Genomic DNA, 22,402 nt, shown 5'->3' on the forward strand with positions numbered 1-22,402 from the left:
TCTGCATTCCCACCTGGATAAACCCTGGCATTCAGAGCCCAGCACAGCCTGTGTGCACTGCATTCCCACCTGGATAAACCCTGGCATTCAGAGCCCAGCACAGCCTGTGTGCTCTGCATTCCCACCTGGATAAACCCTGGCATTCAGAGCCCAGCACAGCCTGTGTGCTCTGCATTCCCACCTGGATAAACCCTGGCATTCAGAGCCCAGCACAGCCTGTGTGCTCTGCATTCCCAGAGGAAGGCTGGACCCATCTCACCCCACGGCACCTTCAGAGGAAACTGCCCCTGCTCCAGGATCATCTCTGCTCCCACAGAGCCACAGCTGCACTGCAGGAGGGCTGGGCTGGACCTGACCAACAGGGGGGCAGGCTGGGATCTGACCCTGGCAGTGGTTTCTTTTTGTTTGGTTGCTTTTTTTGTATTAATACATTTTCATTTTTGATATTCCCAGCAAAGAACTGTTATTCCCATTCCCATATCTTTGCCTGAAAAGCCCTTAATTTCAAAATGACAATAATCCAGAGGGCAGGGGTTACACTCTCCAAAGCAGGACAGACACCTCCCACCACCCCAGGGTGCTCCAAGCCCTGCCCAGCCTGGCCTTGGGCACTCTCAGGGATGTGGGGATTCCTCTGATCCATGGGGAAAAGCTTTACCTCAGTCTCTTCAATCCTTTTTTTCAGGAGCCCTTCCAAAGCACAGATTTCCTCCGAGCTCCTGCTCTGGAGCTGCTCATATTTCTCCTCTGCCTCTCTGAGCTGCTCTTTCAATACCTGGTGTTCCTTCTCCATGCGGAGAATATCGCCCTGAAAATTAATCAGTTACAGAAAGCAGTTTGATTTATACCTGTCACCAGTTCAAAGGGCACATTTCTCACTCTTATCTCCTGGTACAGACATAAACCTGCCATTAACACCACTCTGAACTGTCTCTATGCCCAAATGGAAGATTTAAATCCAGGTTTTGAGAGAGGAAATACCTCATGAACATTCAGCATCAGAACAGCTGGGAATAGAGCTCTCAGAACAAAAATCAAATAGCAGAGCACAGCTCAAAAATCATCTCCTTGTGGGGCTGGGTCATGTTTCCAAGAGCATCACAGAACACAAAAACAGCCAAACAACCCAAAATGCAAAATATCTGATAAAACCTGTTGTTTTAGAGAACTTTCATTTCTTCCCTCTTCAGTTTTGGGGCATTCCTTTAACCTCCTTCATGAGAAATGTAAATCAGGATGCAGGGAACTTACTTGTTGATTTTCAAATGGCTGGAAAGGCAAAGTATTGGTTTCCCTATGAGCAACTTCCTGATTTACCTAGAACACAAAAAAAATTAAGATTTGATTTAAAAATCTAGATTATTTAAAAATCTTCTCAGTGCACAGATGAGTGGTTTTGGAGGTTTTGTACCTCACTGAGGGTTTTACAAATCCAACCCTAACCAGGCCTATAAATGTGTAGGAAAACATTGTGGAGGTGTTTCTGAAAGGGAAATTTTTTTTCTTTTCCTGATTTCCTTTTCCATGAGCAATTTCAGGGAGTTATTTGAGTCTTTAAACAAAGCCATGCCCCAAATGTCTGAGAAATTGAGATTTGCAGGAAGTGTCTCACCCTCCTGTCAGGGAGGGGTCCAGAGTGAGAAGGTTCCCCCTGAGCCTCCTCTCCTCCACAAATCCAAATCCTCAAATGTTTTGGAAGTGAAAATAAATCCCTGAATTCATCACAAAAGGAAAAATAATGGCACAGAAGGACTTTGTGTCTCTTTAAGAGACTTCATCTCTAAAGAGAAGCTGAAACTTACGTGCAGCAGTTCCCTCTGTGTTCCCTCAGGGAAAAGAGCTGCAAAAACTTCAGGCACAACAAAATTCAGTGAGCAGCTCTGAAGAATTACAGGTGAAAAGTGAGTGATCATGGAAAGTCAAAGTTCTGAGGAATCAGGGAATGGTTTGGGCTGGAAGGGACCTTAAAGATGATCCCAGTGCCAGCCCTGCCATGGCAGGGACACCTCCCACTGTCCCAGGCTGCTCCAGCCCCAGTGTCCAGCCTGGCCTTGGGCACTGCCAGGGATGCAGGGGCAGCCACAGCTGCTCTGGGCACCCTGTGCCAGGGCCTGCCCACCCTGCCAGGGAACAATTCCTGATTCCCAAGAGCCCATCCAGCCCTGCCCTCTGGCACTGGGAGCCATTCCCTGGCTCCTGTCCCTGCAGCCCTTGGCAATTGTCTCTCTGCAGCTTTCCTGGGGCTCCTTCAGGCCCTGCAAGGCCACCCTGAGCTCAGCCCAGAGCTTCTCCTGCCCAGGCTGAGCAATGCCAGCTGTGCCAGCCTTTCCCTGCCAGCAGAGCTGCTCCAGCCCTCTGCTCATCCTGGGGGATTTAAAATCTCCCCAGCGCCGTTCCCATCCCTTACCTGAACCGCCACCATCCTGCTGTGGGGATTGCTCTTCATCCCAGCTTCATTTCTCCTTCCTTTTTCCTTTTCAGCCCATTTGCCACCCTCAGCTTCATCCGAGCCATTTGGGCCAGCAGGATCCTCCTTCTCCAGGCCCCTGAGGCTTTGGCTCTCCTGGGGTTCACCTGGCACAAACCCCTCAGGGCTGCATTTTCCATGTGGAGGTGCCGATTCCCAGGGATGCTGAGGAGCTGCAGGGGCAGCACAGGGCAGGGCAGGCTGTGCCAGGCCAGGCTGTGCCAGGCCAGGCTGTGCCAGGGCAGGCTGTGCCAGGCCGGGCTGTGCCAGGATGGGCTGTGCCAGGGGCAATATTCCATACTGATACCCCCAGGAGCTCTGGGGCAGGAACAGCGCCGGCTCAAAGCCCGCCAGAAGAACGCCTGAAAATGGAGCCTGGTCTGCCATGGCATCGCCAGCGTCACCTTCCAGAACATTCCCAGGCGTGCAGGGGGCAGGGAAGGAGCAGGGCAAATATTCTGGAGCCTCATAATCTGTTAAATCTGCTCCAGGGCCCTCCACAGGGTACGAGAGAGGCCGGAACTCCTGCGCGTAGGGATTGAGGGGCACCTTGGTGTGCGAGGAATTCCCCTGGAACTGCCTGGCTTCATCATTTTCTTCTTTATTCCTCTCATTCGTGCCAGAATTTCCTTCAAAAAGCACCGAGTGCTTCTTCAGTCCAATCAGGTTATCCACCAGAATGAACCGCGGGGATTTCAGCAGGAAAGGCTCCAGCCCGCCCTCGTCTTCCACCACCTTCCGCGTTTCCTCAGGGAAATTTTCATATTCCCCAACCAGTAATTTATTATTAATTTCCAGAGGGCCATGTTCTTCCAAGATCTGAGAGAAATATCTTCAAAAAAAAAAAAAAGAATTGTTATAATTCAAGTTTTTAAATGTAATTCTAAAACTGTATTTCAGCAACACGAATCCATTCCTTCACGGACACACCACACCACCACGACTCCAAAAAATTATTAAAATTATGAAGTAAAATCAACCCCCCTGAAGCTGCTGAGTACAGAAATTGATACTCACTCATATAAATTCTCACAGATGGGATCTGGAGTATTATTATTATTATTCATTTGGTAATTGTTACTATTTGAAACATTATAGAGAGCTTCGAATTCCTCCAGTTGATCCTGGAGATATTCTGGGATTGCAAAGGGTTCATTTGGAAAATCTCTGTACCTTAAAAGTCAGAAAAAAAAAAATAAAGTTAACCCAGCCTTGGTGTTTTGAAGGGATTCTTCTCCAGCAATCTGGAATTTGGGCAATAAAAGCAGAATCAAATACTCACAAATTATTTTCTTCTATAAATATCTTCTCTTCTTCTCGTGGTGCTGTACTAACTCCACTGGATAATACTAAAATAGACTAATTAAAAACAGATTTTAGTTTTTACCTCACAAAAATCTCGTGCAAAATAATCCACTGCAAAGACCAGGAGGAACTTATTTACACTGAATTTTGTTCCTTAAATTTATCGTGTTCATTATAAACTGCAAAGTTTCCACTGTAAAATTATCAGTGCTAGGCCACTAAGAAAGAAAATTCTTAATTTAAAGTAATTAATTTCTTCTTCAGGACTTATTTGGGAAAAAAAATGGGATATTCAGCCCCAAATCCCTCTTTTTGTATCAATTTCATCAAAATTTAATAGAACTTTTTATAAATTTGAAGCAATACCAAATTCACCACAAGCAGGAGTTATCCCTAATTTCACATGTGACTCTGGTTATTACTGTTCACACCATTACAGGCATTTTAGTTGTCTTCCTTTTTATCATCTAATAATTTATAAATATACAAATAAATGCACCTAAGTCAGAAAAATAAATCCTGAGGGAAAAATCTGAAGTTTACTCTTGAAATTCTAAAAAAATGAGAAAAAGGTGAGGGCACGAGGCTGGGTCTGAGGTTTTCAATAAAGCAAAATCCTCAAAAGGCAGCAGAAAATTCAGGCAGAATAATATTCCAATAAAATCTATAAAATAATGAATAATTAATAACATTCCCAAGCATGAAATGGAATTTTTGCACTGAATTCCCATCTTCCCACCTGGAAAATTAAAATCATAATAACTCAGAATTAAGCCAGTGGAAGATGCCTCCAGTCAGAGCCTAAGTTAGTAATAAATAAATTTAAAAACAGCTTTTATACTGATAAATTTTAACAAAACCCCATCATTTGAGTTTTAACAGCTGAATTTTACTTCAGGCAAAGCTACTTCAGTAAGGATTCTCCTCCTACCCACCTGAAAACCAGAAATTCTAAAAAATCCCAATTTTTAGGTGGGTTTTTAATAGGAAATAAGTGGTAACATTTGCTTTAGCAGCTTCCAAAGTTACTGACCTTTGAATCTTTCCAATTCTTCTTCCTGTTTTTGTTTTTAACTTTGATTTCATTATTCTGAAACAGAAAATGAAAGGAAGGCACAGGACTGGCAAATGTTGCCTCAGTTTTCCAAGAAAACAAAAGTGAAATTTGAATTAATTCTTTAGCAGGATTGGGATTACACAGGAACAGAATAATTACAGATTATTTTAGGCTGTAACACTGCAATCACAGCAGTTTTATTGTGCTGGTTTTCATTTCATTCTTGGGTTTCCCCAGTTGATGAAATGAAAAAGTAAAATCTGCATTTTATTTATGTGTACATTGAAAAATCTGAATTTTATTAATGTGCACATTAAAAATTCTGCATTTCATTAACATGTACATTTTTAATTCTTCATTTTATTAGTGTACACTTAAAAATTCTGCATTGGTGTACATTTTAAAAATCTGCATTTTATTAGTGTGCACATTTAAAATTCTGCATTACACTGATGTGCACATTAAAACCTGCATTTTATTAATGTGTACATTAAAATCTACATTTTATTAATGTGCACATTAAAAACTGCATTTCATTAACATGTACATTTAAAATTCTTCATTTTATTAGTGTGTACATTAAAATTCTGCTTTTTATTAATATGTACATGAAAAACTGCATTTATTAGTATGTACATTAATTAACTCTAAAGCTTTTCTCTGAATCAAAAGGAAATCTTGGATTTGTAAAGGTAAATTTAACTGCAGACAAGAACTTCAAATGAGGGTGCCTCAAACACAGAATTAACTGAAATACAAAATCCATTTCTGCCAGTTGGGATGGATTTTAATGATGACACCAAACAGAGAATGGTTCAGAATGAGGCCCACTTGAGAAATTATTATTAAATAATTCAAATATAATTTAAAAAAAGGGAGCTAAAACAAGAGATTCAATCTCCAATAAGTCTGAAGGACAAAAATATTTCCTTTTCTAAAATAGCACAAAGTTCTTTGTGAGCTGAGGCCAAACAGAAATGAAATTCACTTACTGATAAATTTTCATTTCCCTGCTTCTTTAATATAATGGTTGGGTCACCTGTTGAAAGGATAGAAGTCATGGTGATTGATGGAAATCATAATATTTTATTTACAATTTCACTGTGAAATCACAGGAATTACTGTTCTAATCCTTTACCCAACGCCACCAAAGCAACAGAACTCGAATGTTAAAAACTGGGCAATAAAAATGAGTTTTTATTGGAAATGTCTGATCCTTTTGTCTACTCACCCATTTTATCAAAGAATTCATCTAAAGCTTGATGGAGGCCAGGAAAATGTTCTCTGTTTTCTTCCAAAAGCCATATAAAACAACGGGATTTCTCTAGGGGAGGGGTGAGGAAATAATCACAAATTTCTTGCTTTTCACCATCGGCTGCCACACAATCAAATTTACTGCCATACTTCTGGTTCCACACTGGGGTTAAAATAGAAAGGTCAAGCTCTTGTAGAACTTTGCCATATTGAAGGAGGAAGTTTTTTGTAGCTGTAAGACCTGAAAAAGATGGAAAAATCCCAATATTTCATTCCAGCTTTGAATCTGTGGTGCTTAAAATGTGATATTGCACTTCAATAAAATGAAGAGGAATATCACACTCAATAAAATGTGATATTGCACTTCAATAAAATGAAGAGGAGTATCACACTCAATAAAATGTGATCATTTATCTTCGTTTTATTGAGGAAGACTATCACATTTTAATGTGATATTCATTTTAAAGACATGAAACTCTTCAAAGGGGAAGAGTTTGGGCTAGAAATTAAATGTACAGATGATGAGAGAGCTTTTATGTCTTGGAAATGAAAACAAAAAATCAGGAATGGGGTTGATATAAATTCTACTCTCACCAATTATTATTTGTATAATAACAACAAGATTTGGATCTATGGATTCTTGGAAGGATATGGATGTGAGAGAGCAAAATGAAGAACCCCAAAATCCCACCTTTTTATCAGTTATAAATTCCAACAGCAAACTGCAGAGCACCAACATGAAATTATCTCCAAGTCTAATGGCAAAACCCCACCATTATTTACACTCCAAAACCACATTATTGTTACAAATATCAACATTTCAGCCCATTCTGCAATTTTAACACTATTTAAAAATTGCTCCATTTTCTCTTTCCTGCATGGCCCAACCTTGCAGAGCTCCTGGCTCAGCCAGCTTGTGTTTTCCTCTCGAATTCAGGGGAAGGACAGAGAGGAGAAGTTTTATTTTTAAATAAAGGATAGTGTTTTAATTTTAGGAAAGTGGAAAATAAAGAATTCCTGCTGCCCTGTGCTGCTGCACAGAACCCACCCAGGTTATCCAGGTGGGTGTAAGAAACATTTTAAATACTTCCCTCTTGAAATATCTAAAATGTTTCTCTCTCAAAATCAGGGAGAGAACAAAGAGGAGCAGTTTTATTTTGCCATTTAAAATTAAGAGACGTGGGAAATGCAGAATTGCTGTTGCTCAGAACCCACACAGGTGATCCAGGTGGGTATATGAGATATTTTAGATATTTCCTTCTCAAAACATGTAGAATGTTTCCCTCTCGAAATAGGGAGAGGACAAAGAGGAGCAGTTTTATTTTGCTATTTTAAATTAAGAGAAGTGGAAAATGGAGAATTGCTGCTGCACAGAACCCACCCAGGTTATCCAGGTGGGTGTAAGAGACATTTTAAATACTTCCCTCTTGAAATATCTAAACTGTTTCCCTCTCAAAATCAGGGAGAGGACAAAGAGGAACAGTTTGATTTTGCCATTTTAAATTAAGAAAAGTGGAAAATGCAGAATTGCTGCTGCACAGAACCCACACAGGTGATCCAGGTGGGTATATGAGATATTTTAGATATTTCCCTCTCAAAACATGTAGAATGTTTCCCTCTCGAAATAGGGAGAGGACAAAGAGGAGCAGTTTTATTTTGCTATTTTAAATTAGGGAGAGTGGAAAATGTAGAATTGCTGCTGCACAGAACCCACCAAGGTTATCCAGGTGGGTATATGAGATATTTTAGATATTTCCCTCTTGAAACATCTAAATGTCTCCCTCTTGAAATCAGGGAAAGGACAAAGAGGAGAAGTTTTATTTTGCCATTTTAAATTAAGGAAAGTGGAAAAATAAGACTTGCTCCTGGCACAGAACCCACCCAGGTTATCCAGGTGGGTGTATGAGATATTTTAGGTATTTCCCTCTCGAAATCAAGGAGAGGACAGAGAGGAGCAGTTTTATTTTGCCATTTAAAATTAAGCAAAGTGGAAAATGCAGACTTGCTGCTGCCCAGGACCCACCCAGGTTATCCAGGTGGGTATATGAGATATTTTCAATATTTCCCTCTCGAAATCAGGGGAAGGACATAGAGGAACAGTTTGATTTTGCCATTTAAAATTAAGAGAAATGGAAAATGCAGACTTGCTGCTGCCCAGGACCCACCCAGGTTATCCAGGTGGGTATATGAGATATTTTCAATATTTCCCTCTCGAAATCAGGGGAAGGACATAGAGGAACAGTTTGATTTTGCCATTTAAAATTAAGAGAAATGGAAAATGCAGACTTGCTGCTGCCCAGGACCCACCCAGGTTATCCAGGTGGGTATATGAGATATTTTCAATATTTCCCTCTCGAAATCAGGGAGGGGACAAAGAGGAACAGTTTGATTTTGCCATTTTAAATTAAGCAAAGTGGGAAATGCAGACTTGCTGCTGCTCAGGACCCACCCAGGTTATCCAGGCGCTGCAGCCACTTGTGCACTTTGGGCTCCACCTGTCCCAGCTGGCTCAGCACGTGCAGGAAGCCGCGGGTGCGCACTCGGGACTTTGCCTGGATTAAGGAGCTGAGGAGCTGCTCCAGCACCTCCTGGGAGGAGCTGATTTGGGAATAGGAGGTGAATTCCTGCTCTGTGATCACCCCCCAGGCCAGCAGCTCCCTCAGGAACACGGCGGGGTCGGGGACGGCGCCTTTGATCCGCTCCGAATTGCGCCGCAGGTGCTGCAGGACCTGGTCCCCTGCACACAGATCCTGCCCACAGCCTGCAAATAAATGAAAAGTGGAATTAAAAAAGCACAAAAGCAGCGAGATTTCATGCCCTGAACACAGCTCAAACCAACTCAAAAGCACAGGTAATTCAGATTAAGTGGTGTGTCTAATGACACTACTCAAACCAACTCAAAAGCACAGGTAATTCAGATTAAGTGGTGTTTCTAATGATTTGCACTGAAAAATAGATGATTTCAGTAATTATTTTTTCCATGTGTCCTGAGCTTTATGATTTGACCCCAAATCGATTTAATTTTTATAAATTTAAATTATTTTTTTTAAATTTAAATTTAATTTTTTTGTTGTTGTTTAAAGAAGCGAACACCTTGCCCAGATTTCAGGATGAAATCACAGTGACCTGCAGAGGCTCCAAGGATCACAACTAAAGATGAGCCAGAAAAAAGGAGAGAGCAAACATTTAAAAGAAAACAAGCAGGAAATAAACAAAAGTGATTTTAGAAATCCACAGGGAAGCCAAATTCAAACCAACTTAAAAGCAGAAGTAATTGGGATTAAGTGGTGTTTCTATTGATTTGCTTTACACTGAAAAGTACAGGATTTCAATAATTATATTTCCATATGTCCTAAGCATTCTGAATTTGGCCCAACATTGATTTAACTTTTTAAAATTCTTTTTTTAATTTTAAATTTAATTTAAATTTTTGTTTAAAGAAGCGAACACCTTGCCCAGATTTCAGGATGAAGTCACAGTGACCTGCAAAGACTCAAAGAATCAAACAACTGAAGATGAGCCAGAGAAAAGGAGAGAGCAAAGATTTAAAAGAAAACAAGCAGGAAATAAACGAAAGTGATTTCAGAAATCCACAGGGAAGCCAAAATCTCCCAAATTTTCAGGATATGCCACTGAGCAGGGAACAGGCACTCAGAGAACACCAAACATGGGATTAAAAAAATACACCCAGAGCATTTAACAGGGAACCCTAGAAAATTATAAATTAATTATATGCCAACTTGCTAATACAGACAAAAAGTAAATTTTCCACCATCCCCCTTTTTTCTCTGTCCTGAGAAGCTGCAGGGGAAGTTCCCAGCTCTGGAATGTGGAGCAGCCAACATCCAGCAAGGCAGAAGCTGGAGCTTTAAATGCCTACAAAGTCACAGACTGAAGTATTTTTATTTTCCCCAATCATCTGAAATGTACTTTTTTCAAGTCCCTGCAGGTAGGAGATCAGTCTGTCTTTATTTCAGGTGTTTTTTTCTCTAACAGTGTCCCAAGGTGCTTTTCCTGAAATCCCTTTCCAATGGGTTCACTGGGAATTGGAGACTTTTTCCCTCTCCAGGCTGATTCTGCAGGAACCAGCCCAGGAAAAAAAATCAAGGTTTTCTCCAAGGAATTAAACCACACAGTAATCAAACCACACAGCAACATCCCCCAGCTGTTTGGACAATAAAAACAGTAGTGAAATAAAATTTATTTTAAGTAAAAATGCGGATTTTTCACAGAGGGGTGATGCTCAGTGTGAGGACTCTGCTGTAACTGAATTTGGGATATTGAAAATACTGATTCCATTGCTTTGTGCTAACCCAGAGTCACAGAATCCCAGGATAACCGAGGCTGGAAAAGCCCTCCAGGATCACCAAACCCAAACTTTGATCCCCACTTTGTGTCCCCAGCCCAGAGCTCTGAGCGCCACCTCCTCTCCTTGGACACCCTCAGGGATGGGGACCCCAAACCTCCCATTCCAAATCCACTTTTTCCATGGAAAAATCAGATTTCCATTCCCACGTACCCCTGTGCTGACTGTACTGGGATTGTTCATTCCCCTCCTGGTTTTCCTCAGCTTTTTTCCTGGCAGAATTCCGGGCCTCTTCTCGTGCTCGTTTTCGCCGCAGTTTTTTTTCTTGCTTCATTTTTATCTTCCTAAGACTGCAAAAAAAAAAAAAAACCCAAATAAACAAAAAAAGGCAATTCAGCAGCGAGCCAAACATGAATTGAGGTGAAAATATCACACTGAAAAGTACAAACAGAATAAAAGTGGCCTTCATGTAGAAGCAGAGACCACAAGACTTCATAAAAATATCGATGTCCTCAAGATGTAACAGCTTTTACTTCCATCAAAGATGTCTAAATTAGGATTAAACACTCTCATTCTTAATTTATAACTCAGCATTTTCAAGCAAATATTAACATTCTATTCCTTTCCTTTTTAAAAATCTATTTTGGGTGTCCTCTCAGCTTGAGTCCTCATTATTTAAAGGTGACTTCACCAAAGAATTGCAAATTCAGTTATGTCAAAGGCCTGGGTTATCAATGACTACAGCAGAAGCATAAATACATTTTTATTTACACCTTCTAAGCATTCACCCAAAATAAATCCTGGGGAACAATTTAAATGCTTTTACCATTGGATTATAATGGATATTATCACTTTTCTTTTCATTTATCAGGCAAAGGGCAAGGATAACTTCCCAAAATATTTGTAAAAAGGCACAAAAATCCCTCCTGCTTTGCTCTCAAATCGATTCAAACAGGACAAACCTTACCTTGAACTTTTCTGTTTTATACAAGGCCTTGGTGGTTCCTTGGGTTTTGGGATTTTTTGTTCAAACTACCAAAACAAGGGATAGGACAGGAATTAAATCTGGGTTATAACACAACAAATCCCACAAGCATTTCTGCTTCTCTCAGGTCAGTATTGCCCTGGGGAGAATTTATTATCTGGGGAGAATTCTCCATCTTCCCGTGGCTCTGGAGTTATTCCTGAAGAATTATTGGATTTATTCAACTCCAGTCCCCATCCATGACAATCTGACCAACACCAAAGGCAATTCCTGCCCCACCAGAACAGCAAATTAATATTCCTAAATTGCCCTCACATTCTGGAGTTAAGGCAGCCCAATTTATTTTTGAAGTTACATTCTCATCTTCATTTTATCCCCCTTAATATTCTAATTAATTTCATTTAAAAAAATGATCATACTTACCTCACATTTTACCAGCCCAGAAGAACTGAAAATAACTATTTTTGAAATAAGGCCTTTACAATCAGGAGTAAAACACATTTCCTTAAGGAAATCCTGCAGGAGAGAAGGACACACACAACAACAAAGGCATTTAAATCCACATATTTAAATCCATTTATGTCCTGACATTAATTAATTTCTTAATTTGAGGTGACCAAAGCAATTAAAGGAAGCACAATCCTAAATTCTTCCTGGATGCTGACTGAGAGCTGACTTGGGAAGGGCTGAAAATCAAAAAATTATGGAAGATCTGTGGCATCTTTTATTCTTTTACTCCCTCCTCCAACTTCACACCCCAGAGTCAACTTCCAGAATCCTGATTTGCCTTCATTTTAACCTGCCTGCTGAATTTTGTGGAATTCCTTTACATATCTCAATGTTAAAAAAATAAAAACTTCCAGTCTGGCCTCACCTTATCATTTTTATCACTGTAGCTTGCTGTTTTCAGCTTTTTCCAGCAGCTGATGTGGAACTCCACCCTGCACTGCTGACAGCAAATAACACGTATAAAACCCTAAAAAATGAGAAATGGCAGAAATGGAACATCTAGAAATGAAACCACGAGAAAAAGCAGTGCTCAGCTCAGCAGATCATAGAAAAAGGAGCAGAAAATACATCAAGTTTTACCTCTCAAACCTTTCTCAACTGAGAATTTACCTTAAAGTCTGGGTCTGTAAAATATATTTGGATTTTGGAGTAGCCATGGCACAGGTGATATCGACAAACAGCATCCGGCTCTGGAGGGAATATACATTCCTCAATATAATTCCTTAAAGCCATCTGCAAAACACAGAATTACTGAGAGACAAACTGCACAGAAACCAGGGGAAAATTCAACTTCTACTCACAAACTCCTGGGGACTGCAGGGAAACACAACCCTCTTGGAAAAGCAATGATTAATTCCCAAAAAACCCCAATTTTTTTCTAATGAAAGTCATGGAAGATTGGCCAAAATATTCCAGGGATTGCTTGAAGTGCTGGCAGCTTCACACAGAGAGGAAAAATGCAGGTTTATCCTGAGCCATTCCAAAGGGTTTTTTTATTCTTGTCCAGATGGTAAAACAGATTTTGGGGTGAGAACTGAGGGGTTTGGGGGCATTCCTGAGGATTCCCAGCATTTCCAGAGTGTCCCACCTGGCACTGGGCTAAGGATGAAGCTCAGGGAGGTGCCCCAGGGGAATTTCTGATGGGAGGAGAGCAGAGAGACAAATCAGGGCTGGAATTGGTGAATAAAACATCACCAAGAACGGAGCCCTGGCAGGATCTGCATTTTCCAGAGGTGCCAGAGCAAGGATTGCAGTGCCCAGATCGTCTGAGGTTGGTTTTTGGTAGGAAAAAGCCCAAAATTGCTGATTCTGCCACCAACTCTGCAGCTCTGGGGAGTTTGGCCAAGGCCATGCCCTGAAAAACCTCCCCAGTTCTGCTGTGCCAAAACCACCTCTGTGCTGAGCAGCTCCTCCAGATTTTCCTGTCAAACCAGGAATTTAGCACCTAAATCCCAAAGTTTTATCCAGGAACTCCTTGTCAAAGTTCTCTTCTTCCCATATATATTTCCTTTTTCTTAAAAATTTGGTTTTGCCACTCTGGTTTACCTCTTTTCCTAAGGAAGTTTGAAGAGAGTTCCTTAAAATTAAAAAGCACTGATTAACTTAAATTTACACATTGCCACCACTCATTTTCTTTTGGACATTATAAATTTTGGATCATTTGGAAACTTTTTCACCTCCTCTTATTTTTCAATTATTAAATTTGTTTGCTATGACTGTTTTATCCCATGGGGAAAAGAAGTTATTTTCAATTTTCAACTTCCCATTTTTGGCAGATTTTTAGGCAGAATTCTGTTGGGTGTTCACACACAACAAAATTCCAGAGTGCAAGGAAGGGAATCAAAGATTATCCCAAAATCACTGGGGCTGGAAAAGAGCTCCAAAATCCAACTTTGACACATTCCCAACTTGTCACTGAGTGCCACACACAGGCCCTGCCTGGACACCTCATAAATGATGAATGAAAAATGAAAAAATTATAAATTAAAAAATCCTAAATGAAGAAAAATTATAAATGAAAAAATGATTAAAATTATAAAGAAAAATTATAAATAAAAATTATAATAAATGATAAAAATTGAAAAAATGATAAAGATAAATGAAAAAATGATAAAAATGGTCAACAAAAAATCATAAATGAAGATAAATGATAAATGAAAAAATGATAAAAACGATAAATGAAAAAAATCAGAAATTTAGAAAAATAAATGAAAAATGGTAAGTGAAAAAATGATTAAAATGATAAATTTTAAAAATGATTAAAATGATAAATGAAAAAACAAGAAATGAAAAATGATGAGTGAAAAAATGATAAAAATAGAAATAAAACTGAAAAATGATGAATGAAAAAAGATGAATAAAAAATGATGAATGAAAAAATAAATGAAGAAAAATGATCAATGAAAAATGATGAGTGAAAAAATGAAAAAAACATAAATGAAAAAATTATAAAAATTATGAATGAAGAAAAATGCTAAATGAAAAATATGGGAAAAAATGATAAAAATTGTAAATGAGGAAAAATGCTAAATGAAAAATGTGAAATGGAAAAATGCTAAAAATGATAAATGAAAAAAGATAAATGAAGAAAAATGCTAAATGGAAAAAGATAAACTAAGAAAAATGCAAAATGAAAAATTATAAATAAAAAATGATTAAAAAGCTAAATTTAAAAAATGCTAAAAATGATAAATGAAAAATGATAAATGAAAAATGATAAATGAAAAAATGCTAAAATTTAAAAATAAAAATTATTAGAATTATAAATGAAAAACGATGAATGAAAAAATGACAAAAATCACTAATGAAAAATTTAAAATAAAAATGAAAAATTATCAATAAAATGATTAAAATGATAAATGAAAAATTATCAGTGAGAAATCAAAAAATGCTCAGTGCTAAACAAGAACTGCTCAATGCCAAAGGTCTTGGCGAGCCCTCCAACCCCTGCTCTGTGGGATGCACAACTGTGGGAAAAGCAGAACTGGAATTCCCCAGGTGGAATTTTAGGTCCTGCCAGGTCCCTCTGGTGTCCCCAAGCCCTGCCCTGGATCCCGAGGGCAGCACAAATTCCCTGCTGGATTTCCCTGTACCTGTAAATGCTCCGTGCGCGTCTCCTCGATGACCTGAGTCGTGCCCGGCCACATCAGAACTCCAGGGACAATCTTGAAATCAATCATCAGCTTCGACCTCAGGAACTGGTCCAGGGCGTGGACAAACCTGGGGTGGGGAGGAGAAAAACACCCTCAGATCTCCTGGCAGGAACCTTCCAGAACCTCCAGGAGCAGTCAGAGGTGACAGAGCAGGGGCTGAGGGGACACCCGGCTGTGTCCCTGTCCTGTTCATTTTTGGGATGAAACCCTGCGGGTGTGAGGCAGGCAGGGACAGCCTGTGCTCCCCAGGGTGTGACACTGGGGCTGGGGACACTGCCCGGGCAGGAAGGGGACACAGGGCTCTGCCACCCTCCCTTGGGTGGTCCCCGAGCTCAGAGAGCAGCAATGGCTCTGCCTGGAGGAGCCTGGCTGGCCAGAGGTGCTGTCACCTGTGCAGGGACAATTTTGGGGTCAAGAGTGCCAAGGAAATGAGGCACAGGCACAGCAATGGGATGCAGATCCCAGACTGCATCCAGGGAGGAGCAAGTCCCTCTGAGCATCCACCCCGCCCTGAGCAGGGGCTTTTGGACATCCCACAGGAGGAGGGGAGGAGGTTTGGTAGCAAAACCTCCTGATTTGGCACCAAAACTCCTTCATTTGGCACCAAAACTCCTTCATTTGGCACCAAAACCCCTTCATTTGGCACCAAAACCCCTTCATTTGGCACCAAAACCCCTTCATTTGGCACCAAAACTTCCTTATTTGGCACCAAAACCCCTTCATTTGGCACCAAAACCCCTTCATTTGGCACCAAAACTTCCTTATTTGGTACCAAAAATCCTTCATTTGGCACCAAAACTCCTTCATTTGGCACCAAAACTCCTTCATTTGGCACCAAAACTCCTTCATTTGGCACCAAAACTCCTTCATTTGGCACCAAGACTCCTTCATTTGGCACCAAAACTCCTTATTTGGCACCAAAACTTCCTTATTTGGGCACCAAAACTTCCTTATTTGGCACCAAAACTCCTTATTTGGCACCAAAACTCCTTATTTGGGCACCAAAACTCCTTATTTGGCACCAAAACTCCTTCATTTGGCACCAAAACTCCTTCATTTGGCACCAAAACTTCCTTATTTGGTACCAAAACTTCCTTATTTGGCACCAAGACTCCTTTATTTGGCATAATTTTGGGCAGGGAGGTGGGGACAGTTCCCTGAGGGATGGGAGAGGCCCAGTCCCAGCTGGAGCCACAACAGCACTGGCACCTCCAGGAAAGCAGGAAAGGAAATAAAAGGAAAGAAGAATAAAAAGAAAGGATAAAAGGAAAAATATCCTGCACAAAATATTCTTTTTTTTCCCCTGTGAGGAGCAGGGGGGGGAAAAAACCCCTCCCCCATTCCCCATCCCTGTGGGCAGCCCAGAGGGAGAAGAGTCAGGAATGAGGGAGGGAATTCCAGCCTGGCATAAAGGAGGGGAGGAAAAAGGGGATTTTAGTTATTTTACTGTTTCCCACTCTCCAATTAACTTTTAATGGGCAATAAATTCTTTTTCCTCAGATTAGGAAGCGGTCTCCCTGTCTTTACCCCCACTTTGGAGCTTTTCCAGGGAATTTCTCCCCTCTCCCACACAGGAGCAGGGTCACAGCTGCATCAGGAGCTCCCATCCCTTTAGGAGGGATTTGGATCCCACAGAGCACGAAGGACATCCCAAAAATCCCTCCAGGAGCTTCCCACAGCTTCCCCAAACTCCTGCAGGAATCCCTGCAGGGGTGGGAGCAGCTCCAGCTCTCTGCCCTCACGTTGTTCCCTGTCCTGTCCCTCCATTTCAGGCTCTCCCTGTCCCTCTGGGATGTGCCAGCTCAGGAGAACATCCCTGCTCATCTGCTCCAAGGAATTTGTGACTCCCTGGAGCTTAATCTCACTCCAAGGTCACTCTCCAGCTCCCCAGGCACCAGAGAAATTCAGATTTCTTTAGGATGCATTTTTTCCCCCCTCAGAACAAAGAGGTTTTGTTCTTTTCCTCTGAGCTCCCCTCCACTGCAGGGCTGTGATCCCCAAATCCCAAATATTCCCTCAGATCTGCTCCATTCAGCAGCTCCCATCAGGAACAAACTTCCACTTGTGTTAAATCCATTGTATTAAATCCACCTGATGGATGAATTTAATCATTAACACAGAAAAATTAAAGCCCCCCTCCCACCATTTCCTCAAATAAAAAGATTTTTTTCCCAACAAACCTGACATTTTCCATCACACCAACCTGTTTTGCCTGAGGTAAACCCTTCCAATTCCATAGTGTGCCAAACAAAAACAACTTTCTTCTGGATATTCCTCCATTATTTTCTTAAATTGAAGTTCAGCTTTTGCCAATGCCTTCAAAAGAAATGTGAGACACAAACACGTGGAGTTTTGCCAGAGTATTTCCACTTCTCCTGGTTTTTTTTCCTCCTTTAGTGTGGGTCAGTGTGTCCCACTCCTTGATCAGGGTTGGGAACAGTAAATGGAATTACACACCCTTGTGATCACAGGCAAAACTTCCCTTTCTTTAAAAAAAAAAAACCCAATTTATTCTGCAAACATGGACTTGCTGTAACATAAAGGAATTAAATGACAGAGCTCAGCTGTTTTTAAATTCACTGTAAGACATTAAATATTACTAAACACTGCAGGAAGAAGTGTTTGGTAATAGTTAATTATTTATCAAATAAATTTTATTTATTTATTTATTATTTTGTTATTTATTAAATAAATATTATTTAATATTTATTAATTTAATACCCCAATCCTCAGTTCTGGTTTGTATTTTCCAGAACCCAAAGAAATTCCTGGCTCTTGTTTTAGGAGCAGAATATTTATGTTCAAAACACCAGGGCAGAGCAGAAATAAAAATTATTGACTGAAATTTCTTGATACTTTGATGCTCATCTGAAGGCTTACCAAGAAATTTTATTTGATTGCCTAATCCATCCCAAATTATCAAGGATTTAGTCCCAGATATTCAACTGCATAATTCCAAAATGTGTCCTGAGGTTTCCTTCCCCTCCCTTTTTGTAGGAAGATACAAAAAAAGGGATGGGAAACTGCCTGAGCTAGAAAATTAAATTATTAATTTTAATTGATTTTAATTAAATTTAATTTTAATAAATTTTAATTAATTTTAGCAGTATTTAAATATAAAACAAATAAAAATAAACATATAAATAAACATGTATATAATATAAATAAATATATAAAACAAAGTGTCAAAAATATAAATAAAGTACCATTTTATATAAACGTAAATATATTTTTATATAAATATAAACATACAATACATATATATATATATATAAAATAAAAATACAAATAAATTCATCTCCTACCTCAGGATTTCCCATTCCCAGGAGGGCAGTGGCATGTCCATAGAGAAATATAACATAATTAATATTAAGAAGATTCACATACTGCAAAAAAAGAAAAAAAAAAAGAATGAAATTATCGGCACAGCACAACAAAACCATGGTAAAAATACTGTAAATTAAAGAAGAGAAATCCAGGATGACTTTGGGGTCAGACACCAAATTTTACAGAATTTGCCATCAAAATCCTTTTTACCCCTTAATTCTTGTGAAGCAAGGTTCATCTGACAACCACAGAAAAGCCCTTTAAGATCATCAAATCCAACCAGCAATGGTGTTTTTATTTAAAAACCACAATATTTGACCCAAATATTTGGTGTCACTCTTTGAAGAATCTCAGTTTGGAATATTTAGGAAACACAGGGGTGTGTGGAACACTCCCCAAATATTTGGCTCTGCAGCCAACAAATCCAATGGAACAAAGCTGATTTTAGGTGGAATCAGTGCTGATTTTAGGGGGGAAAATGCTGATTTTAGGTGGAACAATGCTGATTTTAGGTGGAATCAGTGCTGATTTTAGGGGGGAAAATGCTGATTTTAGGTGGAACAATGCTGATTTTAGGGGGAATCAATGCTGATTTTAGTGGGAATCAATGCTGATTTTAGGGGGAATCAATGCTGATTTTAGGGGGAACAATGCTGATTTTAGGGGGAATCAGTGCTGATTTTAGGGGGAATCAATGCTGATTTTAGGGGGAACAATGCTGATTTTAGGGGGAATCAATGCTGATTTTAGGGGGAATCAATGCTGATTTTAGGGGGAATCAATGCTGATTTTAGGGGAATCAGTGCTGATTTTAGGGGGAAAAATGCTGATTTTAGGGGGAATCAATGCTGATTTTAGGGGAATCAGTGCTGATTTTAGGGGGAATCAATGCTGATTTTAGGGGGAATCAATGCTGATTTTAGGGGGAATCAATGCTGATTTCAGGGGGAATCAGTGCTGATTTTAGGGGGAATCAATGCTGATTTTAGGGGGAATCAGTGCTGATTTTAGGTGGAACAATGCTGATTTTAGGGGGAACAATGCTGATTTTAGGGGAATCAATGCTGATTTTAGGGGGAACAATGCTGATTTTAGGGGGAATCAGTGCTGATTTTAGGGGGAATCAATGCTGATTTTAGGGGAATCAATGCTGATTTTAGGGGAATCAATGCTGATTTTAGGGGGAAACAATGCTGATTTTAGAGGAATCAATGCTGATTTTAGGGGAATCAATGCTGATTTTAGGGGGAATCAGTGCTGATTTTAGGGGAATCAATGCTGATTTTAGGGGGAACAATACTGATTTCAGGGGGAATCAGTGCTGATTTTAGGGGGAACAATGCTGATTTTAGGGGGAACAAGTGCTGATTTTAGGGGGAATCAGTGCTGATTTTAGGGGGAACAAATGCTGATTTTAGGGGGAATCAGTGCTGATTTTAGGGGGAATCAGTGCTGATTTTAGGGGGAATCAATGCTGATTTTAGGGGGAATCAATGCTGATTTTAGGGGGAATCAATGCTGATTTTAGGGGGAACAATGCTGATTTTAGGGGGAACAGTGCTGATTTTAGGGGGAACAATGCTGATTTTAGGGGGAATCAGTGCTGATTTTAGGGGGAACAATGCTGATTTTAGGGGGAACCAATGCTGATTTTAGGGGAATCAATGCTGATTTTAGGGGGAACAATGCTGATTTTAGGGGGAACAATGCTGATTTTAGGGGGAATCAGTGCTGATTTTAGGGGGAACAATGCTGATTTTAGGGGGAACAATGCTGATTTTAGGGGGAACAAATGCTGATTTTAGGGGGAACAATGCTGATTTTAGGGGGAATCAGTGCTGATTTTAGGGGGAACAATGCTGATTTTAGGGGGAACAATGCTGATTTTAGGGGGAACCAATGCTGATTTTAGGGGAATCAATGCTGATTTTAGGGGGAACAATGCTGATTTTAGGGGGAACAATGCTGATTTTAGGGGGAACAATGCTGATTTTAGGGGGAACAAATGCTGATTTTAGGGGGAATCAGTGCTGATTTTAGGGGGAACAATGCTGATTTTAGGGGGAATCAATGCTGATTTTAGGGGGGAACAATGCTGATTTAAGGGGGAATCAATGCTAATTTTAGGGGGAACAATGCTGATTTTAGGGGGAATCAATGCTGATTTTAGGGGGGAACAATGCTGATTTTAGGGGGAACAAATGCTGATTTTAGGGGGAATCAGTGCTGATTTTAGGGGGAACAATGCTGATTTTAGGGGGAATCAATGCTGATTTTAGGGGGAACAATGCTGATTTTAGGGGGAATCAATGCTGATTTTAGGGGGGAACAATGCTGATTTAAGGGGGAATCAATGCTAATTTTAGGGGGAACAATGCTGATTTTAGTGGAATCAATGCTGATTTTAGGGGGAATCAGTGCTGATTTTAGGGGGAATCAGTGCTGATTTTAGGGGGAACAATGCTGATTTTAGGGGGAATCAATGCTGATTTTAGGGGGAACAATGCTGATTTAAGGGGGAATCAATGCTGATTTTAGGGGGAACAATGCTGATTTTAGGGGGAACAATGCTGATTTTAGGGGGAACAATGCTGATTTTAGGGGGAATCAATGCTGATTTTAGGGGGAACAATGCTGATTTTAGGGGGGAATCAATGCTGATTTTAGGGGAATCAATGCTGATTTTAGGGGAAGGGAGGACTGACCCAGAGTGGGGGAGGCAGAAACCTCCAGCCCTGGTGGGAAGGAGGGAATTTTGCCGATTTTACCGAAAATCCTGGGCTGTAGAGGATGCTGAGGAGCTGGGAAAAGGCTCGCTCAGCCCCGTGGCACTGCTGCTCCAGCAGGGCTCTGCAGCCATCCCGAGCCAGGCCCTTCACATCGTCTGACAGAGAGTTGAAATCCACCTGGAATTAAGCAGGCAAAGTCAGGCAATCCAAAAGAAAACAGAATTTTCCTCTTTTTTTTGGATATAAATAATGATATTTTGGCAAATATTTTTCACACAGGTCCTGTGCTGTTGCTGGGTTGTTTTTCCAGGGAATTCCTTGGCCCTGCAGCCAACACCATCCTCAGGATTGCTCTGAGGGAGGCAGGAGTGGCACATGGCATGAATTTGGATTTTTGGGATTCTGGATTTCTGGGATAAACCCCAGGGCTCTCCTCACAGCTCACCGGGCATTTTGGATTGTTCAAGGCTCTCATCAGGGGCAGTATAATGGGTTTATCCTTGTCCAGCATGGCTTCCTTAATCACCTGCCCAAGGGCTTCTACATTTGGAATGAAATCCACATGATCCACCTGGAATGTTGAAAAGACAGCAAGTTCAAAAGAAAACCATTTTTTCCTTTTTTTTTTCCTTTTTTTTTGTTCTTTTTCCTTTTTTCTCCCTTTTTTCCTTTTTTTCCCTTTTTTCTCCCTTTTTTCTCCTTTTTTTCCCTTTTTTCTTTTTTCCCCTTTTTTGTTCTTTTTTCTTTTTTCTTTTTTCCTTTTTTTCCCTTTTTTCCTTTTTTCCCTTTTTTCTTTTTTCCTTTTTTTCCCTTTTTTCTCCTTTTTTTCCCTTTTTTTTCCCCTTTTTTCTTTTTTCCTTTTTTTCCCTTTTTTCTCCTTTTTTTTCCCCTTTTTTCCTTTTTTTCCCTTTTTTCTCCTTTTTTTTCCCTTTTTTTCCCCTTTTTTTCTTTTTTCCTTTTTTTCCCCTTTTTCCCTTTTTTTTCCTTTTTTTCCCTTTTTCTCCCCTTTTTTTTCCCCTTTTTTCTCCCTTTTTCCCCTTTTTTTCCCTTTTTTTCTCCTTTTTTTTCCCCTTTTTTTTCCTCCCTTTTTTTTTGCTTTCAAAATACTCTCTCTGAAAAAGTTTGCTAAAATGCTTCTGTGTGAGCCAAGTGGAAATTCTGCACCCTCCTGGATTGTTTTCAGCACAATTTCACTTTTCCAACAGCAAACAAGGAGCATTTTTAGAAAACTCTCGGATTAGATTTTTCATGGAGCTGCTGATCTCCTCAAAATCTAGGTTTTATTCTGAATTTCTCTCCAAAAAGCTGCA

The 22,402-nt window shown here is 40.1% G+C and overlaps 1 protein-coding gene across 9 annotated transcripts in view; it reads right to left on the reverse strand.

The window, feature by feature from the left end:
• The window catches only part of TTC3 (tetratricopeptide repeat domain 3), a 61,116-nt gene that overhangs the window by 8,436 nt on the left and 30,278 nt on the right, over positions 1-22,402 (reverse strand). For 8 of the 9 annotated variants that reach the window (XM_063393208.1, XM_063393209.1, XM_063393210.1 and 5 more), the window contains exons 18-36: positions 21,538-21,663; positions 21,132-21,269; positions 18,342-18,422; positions 17,240-17,352; positions 14,977-15,103; positions 12,494-12,616; positions 12,249-12,350; positions 11,798-11,890; positions 11,357-11,421; positions 10,603-10,739; positions 8,533-8,844; positions 6,061-6,324; positions 5,822-5,868; positions 4,806-4,862; positions 3,750-3,826; positions 3,485-3,640; positions 2,408-3,299; positions 1,252-1,317; positions 659-808 (exon numbers count right to left, since the gene is read on the reverse strand). In XM_063393208.1, coding sequence (XP_063249278.1) covers positions 659-808; positions 1,252-1,317; positions 2,408-3,299; positions 3,485-3,640; positions 3,750-3,826; positions 4,806-4,862; positions 5,822-5,868; positions 6,061-6,324; positions 8,533-8,844; positions 10,603-10,739; positions 11,357-11,421; positions 11,798-11,890; positions 12,249-12,350; positions 12,494-12,616; positions 14,977-15,103; positions 17,240-17,352; positions 18,342-18,422; positions 21,132-21,269; positions 21,538-21,663 — 3,126 coding nt within the window. The remainder of the gene's footprint in view (positions 1-658; positions 809-1,251; positions 1,318-2,407; positions 3,300-3,484; positions 3,641-3,749; positions 3,827-4,805; positions 4,863-5,821; positions 5,869-6,060; positions 6,325-8,532; positions 8,845-10,602; positions 10,740-11,356; positions 11,422-11,797; positions 11,891-12,248; positions 12,351-12,493; positions 12,617-14,976; positions 15,104-17,239; positions 17,353-18,341; positions 18,423-21,131; positions 21,270-21,537; positions 21,664-22,402) is intronic. The other variant, XM_063393207.1, reaches the window with a different exon arrangement.

The sequence above is a fragment of the Prinia subflava genome, chromosome 3 (assembly GCF_021018805.1).
Source record: "Prinia subflava isolate CZ2003 ecotype Zambia chromosome 3, Cam_Psub_1.2, whole genome shotgun sequence".
Taxonomy (NCBI): Eukaryota; Metazoa; Chordata; class Aves; order Passeriformes; family Cisticolidae; genus Prinia; species Prinia subflava.